This window comes from Dermacentor variabilis, chromosome 11 (assembly GCF_050947875.1).
Source record: "Dermacentor variabilis isolate Ectoservices chromosome 11, ASM5094787v1, whole genome shotgun sequence".
NCBI classification, from domain to species: domain Eukaryota; kingdom Metazoa; phylum Arthropoda; class Arachnida; order Ixodida; family Ixodidae; genus Dermacentor; species Dermacentor variabilis.
The window spans coordinates 13,426,707-13,440,871 of NC_134578.1; the positions used below are offsets into that span (position 1 = coordinate 13,426,707).

Consider the following 14,165-nt stretch of genomic DNA (forward strand, 5'->3'; position numbering starts at 1 on the left):
CTGCTTCATGGATCGCCATTGGCCTGCGTAAGGCACGTGCCTTGTGTCGTCATCGGGCGCGTGGTGCGCGCCAGCGACCGACGTCTTTTGCTGCTTTTCCGGTGGTTTTCGCGAGTGCACAGCTGTTTTCGTGACCTTCGCAGGTGGCGAAAACCACCGATGATTGTCGTCGAGTGAGCTAGTTAAACGGTAGCCAGGTAGTTTAAATCTTTTCGAACCTGTTAAGTATGTGGGTCTTCGGGTATGGCTCGCTTATGTGGAAAGCGGATTTCCTATACAACCGCAAGCTTGTCGGTTATGTCAAGGGATACGTGCGTCGGTTTTGGCAGGCCAGCGAAGACCACCGTGGAGTCCCCGGCAAAGTAAGCTGAGTTACGGTTCCCCGTGAGCCTAATGCGCCTCCGCCGACTAAACGTAAAGCTTGAAATTTTGGTTTAAACTGACAGTTCGACGCAGTGTTGCGTAACATAGCTCACGCTTGAAACCAGTCTGCGTGGTTTCGCTTTGGCATGCATGGCTTTCGAGCGTGGTATGTACGTGCGCCTTTGCACTATGCGACGTCGCCGTTTAATTAACTTCTGGTCATTTCAATTATCGTGCGTCCGATTGCAGCCGGGACGTGTGGTGACCTTGGTACCGTCGTCGGACCCAAACGTAAGCAACGCGCTTTTTCTTTCTTTTCACGCCTATTCTTGGGAGGTTACCTCCCGTTGGAGCGTTTGCGAGACCGCGCGAGTTATAAATGCCGCGTCTCCTCTTTTCGACCTTGTTTACAGGATTGCGTTTGGGGCGTCGCTTACGAAATACCCGAGGCTGAAAGAGATGAAGTCATCGGCCGCCTCGACTTCCGCGAGAAAGACGGCTACGACAGGGTAAGGTACATCCGTCCATCCATCCATCCATCCATCCATCCATCCATACATACATACATACATACATACATACATACATACATACATACATACATACATACATACATACATACATACATACATTTATACATACATACACACATACACACATGCATGCATGCATACATACATACATACATACATACATACATACATACATACATGCATACATGGATATTTATATATTTGCTAAAGCATAACTACGAGTCAGCCTAGTTGGAACAGATTCATTTTTAAACAAACTTTTTGAGCGCGAAACAAACAGAGACAAAGAAAAGGAGCAACACAGGGACGAACGCTTTCTAACAACTGGTTTTATTTTCGAAGAACCACTTGCTTAAATACTCACGGATCTGCACAACCCAGTCAACAGAACACGCCAATAGCGCATATAACAACACTTGTGATAAAATGCCTCAGATCAGTGCTATGCCCCCCACCCTCGTCTGCTACTATGCTTTGATAGTTTCTCTAGTACTTTTGCTAGCAGACCTTTTCATTTATTTTTAGCTTTCTTTAATGAAGTTGCTATTGTGGTTTCATGAGATTGCGATGCCCGGTGCAGCATTTCAATTGTGTAAACTTGTTCAGAACCCTTGGACCTTTACAGGTTGTGTGCACCTTTGAAGGTGTAAGTAAATGTGCCCTCCGATGTTGACCGAGTAGCGCTGATCCGAGGCATTTTATCACAAGTGTTGTTATATGCGCCATTGGCGTGCTGTGCTGACTGGATCGCGCAGATGATCTGTGGGTATTTAAGCAGGTGGTTCATCGAAAATAAAACCAGTTGTTAGAAAGCTCTCATCCTTGTATTGCTCCTTTGTCCCTGTTTGTTTAGCACTCAAAAAGTTTGTTTAAAAATTTATTTGCTATACCTAAATCACTTAAGTGATTACGTAGGCAGTGGCTTGGAGACTGGTCGCAGCATTTATCTGTGTCACACTCATTCTCCTCTACAACGAAATGGCCTGTCCAACGAGTGATTTCAGAGACCCGAAGCACTTCGTTATAAAGGTATTCGTTGCCCCCACGTACATATTTAAAGTAATCGTTGAAGGCGAAAAAAAAATTCAGCAGAGACACTTAAAAGACTGCTTACGTGGGGGAATGCGAAAGCATTATATAGTCCGGTTAGCGAAACAATATTTTTTTTTCGCGTGTTCCTTGTTCGTGCAAGGTCTCACCTGCGTTTTCACTGCAACACAGTAAGGCCAAAACAAAGCGCACCCAGTGTCTTAATATGCTCGCTTGCCTGCAAGGAGTTCATAACTCGGAAGACTGCTCAGCGCTGTTCAACCAGACATTAATGCTTTTTATTTGGCTGCGCCGTCATGTATGCAATGACGCAAGTACTAGGCACACATTTAGTCATCGAGAACTGTGGTAGCGTCAGGGAAGCATGCTCGTCTCACACCCCGAAGGCCCTGGTTCCATTCCCACCCAGTCCAAAATTGACCAAATTCAGTCAGTCCGAGCATTTTTTACGTGTTTTTACTCTTTGTGCCGTTGGCCATATTTCGTACCATCTTTCGGTCACGCCACTACGCTGCCGCATTTTCACGTAATGGGGCATATAATGCTTTCGCATATAAAGAAAAGTTATAAAGTTGGAGCTCTTCCCCTAATCGAATAAAAGCAACATTTTGTTAAATATCTTTCCATAGAAGAATCATTAAGGAGTTATTGAACACAGCTGCAAAGAACTATGGATTTTGTTTTGAACATGTCAGTACGGCTGACCATACATGAGCTTGCGTAGAATACACAAGTACATGAATAGCAGTGCCTTATCTCTGTGCATTGAATTTGCAGTTAATTTTCTTGCAACGACTGCAATAATATCAGAGAGCATGGTTTTCTCTTTTCGCTATATTGTAATGTTACCTGGTTTATTTGTATGAAACAATAAGTACATTTGCCGTAATAACTGAGTAAAAGCTTGTAATAAGTTTTAGCTTGTGCTGTCTTCACTTGGCAGATACAACAAGTACACTGTTTGCACCTTTGTCTTCTTATATTTACTATAGAAGAAAAGTACTCGTGCTTCCGCAACATAGACACGTCTTTGGTCAATTTCTTCCTACGCAATACGCCACACTTTTGCCTGTCACAAACCAAAATGCTGCTAAGGTGTCTGAGAAGCAGTCCATGTTTTCTCCCGTGCAATTAGATTTAAAACCCCTGATAACCATACATTATTTTGGACCTCTCCGATACAATGTTTGTCACAGCCCAGGTGTAACTTTCGGATGTGAAACCTTTTCAATCGATGCTTACAGCAAATTGCACCAAAATCAAAGTTTCAAAGCACCGCTGGTTTGCCCAGAGTAGCCTGTAGTGAAAGCTTTGTCACATGTCACCTGCAGTCAAGGATCTAGCAAAAGATTTCCTAGCGAGGGAAGGTCATAACAACAGGCTGTTGCCATGCATTTAGTTTTGCGATTAAGGCGCCCATACATTTGCCAAAGCTTCACTACATGTTTTATATTGAATTAGTGTACACCTTCTACTACTACTACCTGTTATCTGCATATTCAGTGCCAGACTCGACAGAATGGTTTCGTACACAGGCGTGGTCATTTAGAGCCATAGTATTGCAAGTTAATCTCTCGGGCGTTGGCTAACTCCATGTGGAAACAACTTAGGTGCAGGTGTTGTTCTACCCCGGCAAATCCGAGGAGAAGCCCTTCTCGCTCACCATTTACGTAGCGCAGAAGGAGAACCCCTTCTACCTGGGACCTGCCAATGCACTGGACATTGCCCGGCAGATCCACGACGCCGAGGGGCCAAGCGGCTCCAACCGCGAGTACCTCCTCTCGCTCATCGAGTGCATGCGCAACATCGCACCACACGTTCGGGACCAGCACCTGTTGGACATCGAGCAAAACCTGCTCAACCTCGAAACGGTAGTGGCGGAAAAGAAAAAAACGCCATCGCACCATCACCAGCCAACGAGCCACGAAGAGAGCCGAAGAGCGCAGCATGAAGACAGCCGGCGCGCTGAGGTTGCCTGACGCCCTTGTTGATTGAGGGGGGGGGTCACCCATGAAGAATGCGAACTCTGTTATCAAAAGTATTGACTTGAGTTGGTGCTAAACTCTTGCAGCTCTCTTGTGATGGTCTGTTGGACAAGTGCTTGTCTCTAAAAGGCTGTAGTACTCACATTCAAGAAGAGTAAAGTGTGCCACAAAGTTCCAAGAAAATTTCTGCAAGACTGGCGCAAAATCGCTCAGCAAATTGTTTTGATGAAAATCTGTGCTACTACTTTGATCTGTGCACTCTGTGGCTTGTATTGCTATAACAACGGCCATTAAAAATAATTTTCCTTTAAATGTTAATGCTTCCACTGAGTCGGTTTCCACTCATGAAGCAATTAGCATAGTGTGAGCCCACATTGGTTGCTTTAAAATTCAATATCCTTTTGTACACGCATCCGTCGGTGCATGTGATAGAATTTGCTTACAAAGCTTTCTACATATTTGGGTATTCAGGAAGGGCACACTGATTAGTTTAGAGAAAATTGCAGCAGGAGTGCCACAGGAATTAGACTGCTCATTGTATTGGTGAACCTCTATGCATCTGTACATAATACTGGCTCAAGCTCGGATTTCGCTAGGAATGCGATGAGCATAGCAACGGCATTCATCTTTCAGGTTTATAGTTCCGCATCCATCCTTTCAGTGTATGCAATAGAATTTGGTAAAAATCTGTGCAACTACTTAAAACTGACAGGGGCTTGGTTACCACTACTGAATTTATTAGTGTAGCTTCAGCCCATATGTTTTGGACTCAAGTTCAATATACTTTTGTGCACACATCTGTCAGTGTAATGTGATGGAATCCACTTTCGTAGTCAAGATCCTAGTTGGGCATTGTTTTTGTTGTGATGACAGTATGCCTGCTTTGTGTGTAGTTTTGGGTTCTTAACCAAAGAAAAAAAAATTGAGTGGCAAGTTTTCACAGCAAACATGAAAATGGAGAGTGAATCACCAAATTTTTCATTGCACCTTGTTCTTTAAGATGCCATGCATGCATGTGCCTGTTACACGAGTTGCTGTGTGGAATCCACAAATGTGCAATAAAAGAAAAGTAACAAGCTTTTCTTTGCGGCGCAGTATTCTTTTTCCGGAGTTTAGTACTAAGCAAAACTGGCGACATTGTAATGTCGCTGAGTGGATGCACAAACTTCCAGTGTGTGCAGAAGTGGCTGCTATGATGCACACAGCAGGAGCATGTATACTTATCCTTATGTATTTATCACAGCTTTATTTCTAACGTGCCCTGTTTATTGCTGGACTATTGATGCTGATATTTTACACCAAGATTGCTAACTGTAGTCCATATCACTAGGCAAAAAACTGCTGCATCAGCACTTGCGCGACTTGCTTGTTGAATATGAAAAACCACTGTCGTCTGCACGCTTTGGCATTGGCAAAGTGTGTTCTGCAAGATATCTAGTTGTCTGTGCAGTAGTGGCAGAAGGCCAAGGTAAAGTCAGTAAAAAAAAAAAGGCTTTGTGCTGTACTGTGTATTCCTTTATTGTAAATCGGAACATATGTCTTGTGTACTGCACGTAATTATTCGAGCGCTGCACGAACTACAACATGAATGCCTAGCAGCTTGATCACTTCTCTGTTCTGGCCTGATATTTCCATTGGCACTCTGCAGAGCATGGGGCCATGAATTAGATTCCTAGCGCTTCCAGTATCCCCAGTGCATAAGAAAAAGCTGTTCAATCTTTTTAGGATTGCATGCAGTATGCAGACAAAGCTCCCGCTTTTATTTGTGCCGATTCCTTCTTGACCTTCTCTCACCGTGCTTGATCTTGCACATGTTATCCGAAGCAGGCGCTTGTGATTCCTTTTATCACAAGACTTCATTTCATTGGTGCCACCAATTCAAATGTATATATGTGCACACTCACCTGAATATTTTTTTAGGTTTAAGTTAGAGTTCGCTGAACAATTTTTCAGATGTCATCAATTTTTACAAAAAAGTATTTTGTACTGTTCACCAGAAATTTTAAAGGTGCTGAAAGCTTGGGCGGCTCAAGGTCACAAAATATGCTTGCAAAAGGAAATTACAATGGTATCTGCACTGCCCTCTTGTGAAGGCACAAGGCACCATATAACAGCGGGGTAGGGTAGTATGCGTTTCGAGCTTGTTCATTCGGGCAAGTTCTTGAAGCATGTCAAGTTGGCATCAGCACAACCACCGAAAAACTCAATGTGACATAACTAATCATGAGCCATTCCACTCTGTGAAGGTGGTTGACCGGCAAAGCTGTTTAGCACATGACGCGGAGGTGACGCATAATTTTGAACAAAGGTAGAAACTCGTTTATTGTCTTGATTGGTGGTTGTTATTTAGCTCGCAACTGCAATCCCATTCTTTGATAATGTCATATTGGTGCACATATGTTGCTGGGTGGTCGGTTGGGCCAGATCGGTGTGGCATCGCAAAGGATATGTCTGCAACACAGAACTGCTCTCAGAACTGCAACACAGAAGAGAGCAGTGTAAACTGCTCTCTTCTGTACCGAAACATCCACATTTAAAACGCCAACGACAACAGGAGTATTGTCATCGCAGCTAATGCACGCAAAGTGAGTAGCCACCAGCCTTACGGGACTACGACTTATTGCTTTTTTTTGCTTGCTTACAGGGGTAGGAGCCATTGATGATGACAGTTTTGACATGCTGTTCTGTATGTTCTATGCGTGATTAAGAAGAATTTAAGCACTCTTCGCTTCACTTTGCCAAGTGCTTGTAGCCTCGGTCTTACGAGGCTATCAGCCATTGCATTTTTTGCTTGCTTACGGGAGCAAGAATGGTTGCGGTGGTATGAGCCATTGTTTATGATAGTTTTTGTTCACAAAAAACAAAAATGCATGGAACCCTAGCCATATACAGCTTCACTGTAAAACATTGTTGCTTGTCAGTCACTGCTGTTCTAAAGTTTGTCTGTGTGTGGCATCTAAAGGAAATTTATTGTTAGCCCTGTAATGCCTTAACACAGAACCACATCAATGAAAATTGGAACTTGTCAGCCTTTATTCCTGGCCGTGGAGGGTACATTTGTACAAAACAACTATTAAATGTTATTTGAGATAAAGCTTAATTAGTATATTACTTTGTAATTAGTTTTTGAATTATCCAGAGCTGAAACATCTGTCTAGAATATCAAGAAAGCAACCACGGACTTTGTGTTAGGTTTCCCATTCTTTGATCGGCATGTTGTGGCATGAAACTGTAGCACAACATTCTCATTTAATTGGAATTAAATTTTTTAAATAGTAATGCACCTTAGACGAACGAGACCAACAGCATATGATTTGTAGTCGTAAGATTTTCACACTATTCTTGGTTGCAATCAGCTAATTCTGATAGTTATGTTTAATTAAGCAAAATTTTGTGTACAATTTGCGCTCGTTAAAATGGACCCACGTCAGGCTTTCGGATATAACGGACCATATTGCATCCTTAATTTGTTATACCTATTAATGCGACAAAGTTTGCTCATAACGGCTGGACCAAGCTACAACAGACTTTCGGCTACAGTGGACGAAATTGGTGACAACTTTTTTTTCCAAAGATCGGGCATATAAAACATACTTATACCATTTCGACACGGGCTGACAACTGACTTGCAAGGGAGGAAGGTGGGGCAGATACGCGCGGTCTCTTTTATGTGCAAGGCACAGGAGGGGGGGGGGGAGGAGGCTAAAGAGAGGGATTCTATTCTGGCCGCTGCTGCTTATGGCGCGGGCGCCGTCTTGAAAGAAATCTACGGTGCGGACAAAGTGCGTCCATTGCCGGTAGCTTCGTATGCGCTGTGCTTTCAACGTTTAGTTCGCATTAAAGCGAGATAAAGCACGAAGGTCAATTCGATGGCTGCTGCTGCCGTACTTGCTTAATTTGCTATCACAATCGGTGCTCCGGCTTTCGGGCGAAAGTGCAACTTCTTTTCTTTTTTTTTTTTTTTTTACTTTGCACGTTCACTCACTCTTTGCAATAAAGTTGTTCAGCATCGCGACGAAAGTTTCGGAAGTGAGGCGCATTGGATATTATGGACTTCGGATAATATGGATGTTTTTTCTCGGATTATCAGGGGCCCTTGTAACGAGAGTCGACTGCATTCATTTTAGGACGCAAGTTTGATGGTAAAAGTGTTTAACCCTCTACTTCCCAGAGGGTTTGCACGTAGCATGCTCATTGAAAAAAAATATTAAATATATGCTCCATTCCTTGTACTCAATGAAGACATTGAAAAGCAAACTGTGTTTTAACAAAGCCAGTTTTTCTTGCAGTACATAAACTTCCTTAATAATATTCTCCAAACACATGACAGCAAAGCAAATTTAATATGAAATATGCGCAGGTACTCAAATTCAGCAGCAGGCGGTTCGAATGAGCAGATGCACGTCAGTCGTTCACAGCGATTAAAGCAGTGGAAACCATGGTGTGGTCAAGTATAACTAGTTCTTGGCAATATTCATACAAATTGGTAGGACAAGCATAGCTCAGGCTTGGGCTTCAAATGGTTAAAAAGGCCCTATGAAGTTGTTTCCATGACGTTACCTTTTACATAGCTATTTTCCAGACGCTGAAAATGGCCCGTGAGATATGAAAACATTCACATTGTTACACTCTTGCATGTCTGGATGGCAATGTTCGCAGCCGTGTTGTGAAGAAGCAAGGACCACGGGCCCATCACAAAACATGAAAGAGCAATCTAGCACAGAGTCCAGTGTGTGTTAGCACCTTCATTATGAGGATCTAAATCTGCCTTGTCCCTAAATAAAAATAAGCCAGTGTTTAACATGGATGCAAATGCTCTCGATGGCCTTTTATTTTTATGATGGGCATACGGGCCCTGTTCTTCAATACACAATTAAGGGCACTACAATACAGATGTGTAAGCGCACAGCGACATATTTTCTTTATTTTGAATTTTTTTCTCACATTTCACGGGCTTTCTTCGGAGCCCGAAAAAAATAAGCTATGTTAGAGATAACGTCACGGAAATAACTTCACTGTGTTTTTAAGCATGCTCTACAACTTTTATGCTCAAACTTATCTCCTAAAACAAATATTTAAAATTTTGCATCATTAAATGTAATCAAATAGCTGACTGCACTTCTAAAAAATATTGTAACTCAAGACAACTACGGAAAGTGTGCCCTGGTCTCATTCTTTTATCAAATTAGAATTCTGGATTTTTACATGCCAAAACCACTGTGATTATGAGGCACACCGTAGCGGGGGATTACGGATTAATTTTGACCACCAGGGTTCTTTAACGTGCACTGAATGCACGGTACATGGGTGTTTTTCTATTTCATCCCCATTGAAGTGTGGCAGCCGCAGCCAGGATTTGTTCCTGCACCCTCGGGTTTAGCAGCGCAAGGCCAAAGCCACTACACCACCATGGTGGGTCTCGTCCTTCTATGATGTACCACTTTATGTATAGAGTTTGGTTCTAGTTAAGTGAAACACCCGTTACATTGGGCATTATACATGGTTAAAAAGTGTATATGTATCCCACAAAGAAAAGATGTGCACTCAAGGCAAGCTTTGGGATAATGCATGCTATCCCCCACCTCATCGTGTCAGGAATTTTTGCTAACTTTATAAAGTTTTCAGGTTGGTAAGTATTACTGCTTATATCAGCACCTGCCAACAGCTGAAGGGCCCTGGCAGTGATGCACTAGTGTGCATAAGGGGTATAAGCATACTAAACACACAGAGCATCATTTCGAGTAAGAAATTAAACTAATTTAACAGTACTTTGTCTGCCGACTTCACAGAGATGCTCAATTGAAAGTATTGATGTCAGATGAACTGGCATTGCACACTTGCAGCCATGTCACGGGGCAAGGTAGGCATAGGTTGAAAGACGTCGGAACAGCTTCGGATTTACAGTGATGGAACCCAAAACTGTAGCGATGCTTGCCACTCGTAGCAATCAATCGGCCTAGGTGCGACATATCATAAGAACTTTAACAATCCACAAGTGTTTTGTCATGCAAAAAATGCTTACTTAACAAGCTTGCGTTGTCATAGCATCGGCATAGACGAATATGTTTGTCCAAGTAAATGCGAAGGAATTGACATTGGACGACTTCGATTAAGGTACTCTGGTTGGTGCTAATAGAATTGATCACAGTACAGTAGATGTAAATTCTAGCCGTGGTCTAATCAGTGTTCAAAAGAGTGCTTTTTAACATTTTGGGTAGCAAAACTTTTTTACGTCATGATATTAAGCCTAAGTGCCTCATGGCGTGGCTGACAATAGAAGACATGTGAAGCTGAAAATCCAACCACGAATCTATGTAAACCCCAAGATCACAAACATCAAGCATACAACAGATACTCTTGCCAAACAAAGTGTTATTTAAATCTGCTTGTACATTCGTTCTTGTAAAAGACACCACACTTGATTTTTGTGTTAATTTAATAATTTATTGTAACAAAATTGACTGAGGACACCTTTAATATAACAAATTTCAACTGCTCCACTAAAGCACTTCAGAGTTGTTTTGTCATCCACACCTGCTTAGTTGTAATTTGCAGCGGCAATGAGGGTGGGAAAGGGGGAGGCGGAGGAGGTGGTGGCTGGTTTTCCTGCACTGAGCAGACAACTTTTTGTGAATGCCCATCATTGCACAGTTTGTCTTCACTAAGTGATTCACTTGGTTTGCTGTCGAAGAGCCTGAGAAATCTGTCCATGTGGTCCATTGTGCCTGAAATCTGAGAAGTGAAAAAGAAAAGAAAAAGGTTTATACATATTTATTTTCAACATACTGGCAGACTTCAATGAAACTCACAAATTTTCAATGCACACAGCTCCATCCCACTGTCAACCAACAAAGGCACATAGGAGAATTGAAGAAGGCTTCGGTTCGATAACTTTCAAGGTTTAGGCCACAAAGGATCGATAAACTGAAGATATGTTGGTTCCAATTAACCTATCGTGGTAGAACTGAGAAACTGAGTGGGGGAAGTTGTAGTCCGTTTATTGTGGCTTATCTGTGTAATAAGTAACAGACTAAGATCAATATATTGCAGATAATGAGCGCCGTCACATAGTGCCATACTCATAGTTAGGTCATGTCATATGGCACAACTGTAGCGGCTGTGCGACTGTCACAGTATTGATAGCAGTCATCCTGTGTCATGAGCACCGTCATAGTTAAAACAGTGGTCAACTCCTGTAATCATTTTCTCTTAATTTCTTTCACTGTTTACCTGCAGTTAGATATTGCTGTTAATTAGCAGCTAGATTTTACTGAAGAAGTCCTTACAAGCTCAGGTTGCGACAACACTGGAATTGCATCAACTCTTTCTGGTCATATGATGCCCGTAAGAATAGTGATGCTTTACAAGGGACATCTGACGCAAGAAAGCAAAGACAAAAGCCAAAACTAAGTAGAGACTTAATGGAGCCAGCACTTCTAGCTACATAATTTACATAGACTCGGTGCTTCAGATAAGAATGGGTCAAGCATGGTCACGTAAATAAGAAACACCACTTTGTTTAGGAATAGGAATACATTAACCATCAGATATAACCAACTAGCTCACCAACTAGTTTTGTTAAACTGGCATTCTTAAAATCAACAGAACAAATCCACTGTCACACAACAGCTGCAAAACGTAACAGGCTAGATGTCTAAAAAGCCTCACCCCACAAACAGGAGCGCAGATTGTGTATCCAATGGCCGCGTAGAACTGTTCCTTGTCGTGTGTGGACAGGTAGCACCTTGTAAAGCCTTTCCTTAAAGAGAAGTGCAAGACAATCAGTACCCAGATTGAGTGACTGATTGATTGTTTTACGGGCTTTAATATCCCAAAGCAACTCTGCGGCGATGAGAGACGCTGTAGTGAAGTACTACAGATCAATTTTGATCACTTGAATTATTTTACTTCCACTTTAATAAAATAATGCGAGTGTTTTGCATTTTATCTCCATTCAAATGCAGTCGCTGTGGCCAGGAATCGAAACCTTGACCTTGTGCCCAGCAGCAGAACACCATAGCCATGACGGGTAATTAGTAACCATGATGGGTAATCAGTAACCAGCACATGTGAAAGCTGAAGTACTTACTTGCGAGCATACTCTTCAGTCAGCTTCATGACTAGCTTTCCGAAACCTTTTCCTCTCTCCTCAGGGATAACTATAACTGAAGAGAAAGATTCATTACTAAATGTCATTACTATAACATAAGATGTTCTAAAGCTGCAGCTTGGGTTGATATGTTTTAGCCAGCAGATCATGCACTCTTTGTTTCTTCTAGGAGAATAAATAAAGGTCTAAGACACATGCCACTTGCAATGAAAAAATTTTAACACCGTGATAATTTGAATAAAGTGATTTTTTATAGTGTTCAGTGTAATTTGAGCAATGTATAAGGTATATATGACATTGCCGAGTAGCAAGAGGCTTTTTTCTTCTGTTTCTTCTGTGAGACATCACCTGACACTTGAAATGGCAAAACTCGAAAGAAGCAATAATAATGGAAATAGATGAATAGAGCTATAATGAGTGTTTACTGTGAGTTACACGCATGTGACATTTCTGTGCAGCATGAGGCTTGTATATGTATTCTGTGGCACCCGATTTGCTATCATCAGTGCGTTGAGCAACAAAACACTCACCAGACTCGACAAAGCACGCTTTATCATCGTGAAGCACACGGCAGAGCTTGGCATGGCCAACCACTTCGCCATCCAAGCCTTGCTGGCATCTGACCAACGCCAGCGAGACGGGTAAATTGCTGCTGGACTTGCTGAGGCTGTGGTACCTGCATAAAGACAATCACAGCATTTTATGGCCCTTAGTTTTCTTTACAGTTTAACCTACTAGAGATGCGACTTATTTACATTGTTTAAGTGGGCCTGAATTTGAACATTGCTTGGCGACACTACCCGAGAACTCCTGATGGACTATTTTTCGAATAATTTGGTGCTAAGTGAACATAAAGCCATTCTTGCAAAACGAAACTGTACGGTTTGGCGATAAACATTTCAAGCTTAATTGCTCGTTGCTGCTGGCTCAGTTTCTTCGACATTTCAGAACGCTATATATTAATGTGGCTTTGACGAACAGCAACGGAGCTTATTAGAAATGTTGCCAAATAAGTAAGCGACGATTTCAAACAAGCGTCTATGTTAATATATGTGCACATATATAATCGGCTATTGCGTCAATTGCACAAAATATAAACTAGTGCTTTTGTGACCATATTATATGCAGCCAACGTTGCCGGAATTCAGCTTTGTCGGGCATAACTAGCTGCATCTAATGGAAATTAAATAGCATAGCTTTTAGCATAGTATTACCGCCCTTCGGCATACTATGAGCATAGTATGCCGACCGCTAGCCGCCCAATATGCATGTGTGCGGTTGGCTGTGCGTGCGTAGCTGGGAGGTAGCGGTATCGGTATGCAACGCCACGAGACTTCTGCCGCTCATTACAGTGTTGCATTAACAGAAAACGTTTACTTTCACAAAACATAAAAATGAAGTGTTTTGTCACAGTACCGACAAGGCAAGAAACTCCCAATCAGTTTACTGACTTCAATGAGGACCGATGATTTTTTTACCGTAGGTTGGGATCTACGTACCGAGCTGCGTGACTGCGTTTCCATTCGTTGTTCAAGATGTTGCAACAGGCGTTTATGTATTCAGGATGATTGTGAAGCTCGACAAGTTCCATTGTGCCTTCATAACGAACTCACAAGCTAATTTACATCGCGTCGACAAACTCGGATCGGCCGGTAAACCAATACGATTTCTGAAACAGCGACATAAACAGACGACGCGGGTTACGTTCGTTCTGGACTTGGCTTGATTCACACTGGCTTCAATCGTGAAAACAGTTTTCATCAAAAATTACAAAAACCCTACTTATTTTCAATAGATAGTTTAACGTAATGTTAAGTTACAGCTCAGAAGATATTTTTAGCGCTAATTATTACTGGTGAGTGTTTGAGCTGCTCTGAATCTACATGGTTCGAAAGATGGCATTGCTGTCGCAACCACGCTAGGGTGCCTCGCCCTCGATACCAGCGCTCGAGGCTCCCTAAACCACGCTGTAGGAATATCGTAATAATAATATTCCTACATGTTCCTGCATCACGCTCGCAACAACGTAACACGAAGGAACGCAATGCGATGAGCACCACCAGAAGTCGCTTGGACGCCTATTTCGCCTTTTGCTACCACACTTCTGCGTCTCACGAAGTGCGA

The 14,165-nt window shown here is 42.4% G+C and overlaps 2 protein-coding genes across 3 annotated transcripts; one reads left to right on the forward strand and one right to left on the reverse strand.

Annotated features, from left to right (window-relative positions):
• Positions 1-59: 59 nt before the first annotated feature.
• On the forward strand, positions 60-5,012 carry LOC142564108 (putative glutathione-specific gamma-glutamylcyclotransferase 2). The gene is made up of 4 exons (XM_075674963.1): positions 60-362; positions 613-654; positions 777-872; positions 3,557-5,012. The coding sequence occupies exons 1-4, from the start codon at positions 228-230 to the stop codon at positions 3,923-3,925; spliced, it is 642 nt and encodes a 213-aa protein (XP_075531078.1). The 5' UTR covers positions 60-227; the 3' UTR covers positions 3,926-5,012.
• A 5,352-nt stretch (positions 5,013-10,364) lies between these two features.
• On the reverse strand, positions 10,365-13,757 carry Naa80 (N-alpha-acetyltransferase 80). Of its 2 annotated transcripts, XM_075674964.1 has the most exons (5): positions 13,541-13,757; positions 12,572-12,717; positions 12,021-12,096; positions 11,600-11,690; positions 10,365-10,663 (listed from the first exon to the last, which is right to left on the reverse strand). In XM_075674964.1, the coding sequence occupies exons 1-5, from the start codon at positions 13,630-13,632 to the stop codon at positions 10,442-10,444; spliced, it is 627 nt and encodes a 208-aa protein (XP_075531079.1). In that variant the 5' UTR covers positions 13,633-13,757; the 3' UTR covers positions 10,365-10,441. The 2 variants fall into 2 exon arrangements, with proteins under 2 accessions (XP_075531079.1, XP_075531082.1); XM_075674967.1 differs by lacking the exon at positions 11,600-11,690.
• Between the last annotated feature and the right edge of the window lie 408 nt (positions 13,758-14,165).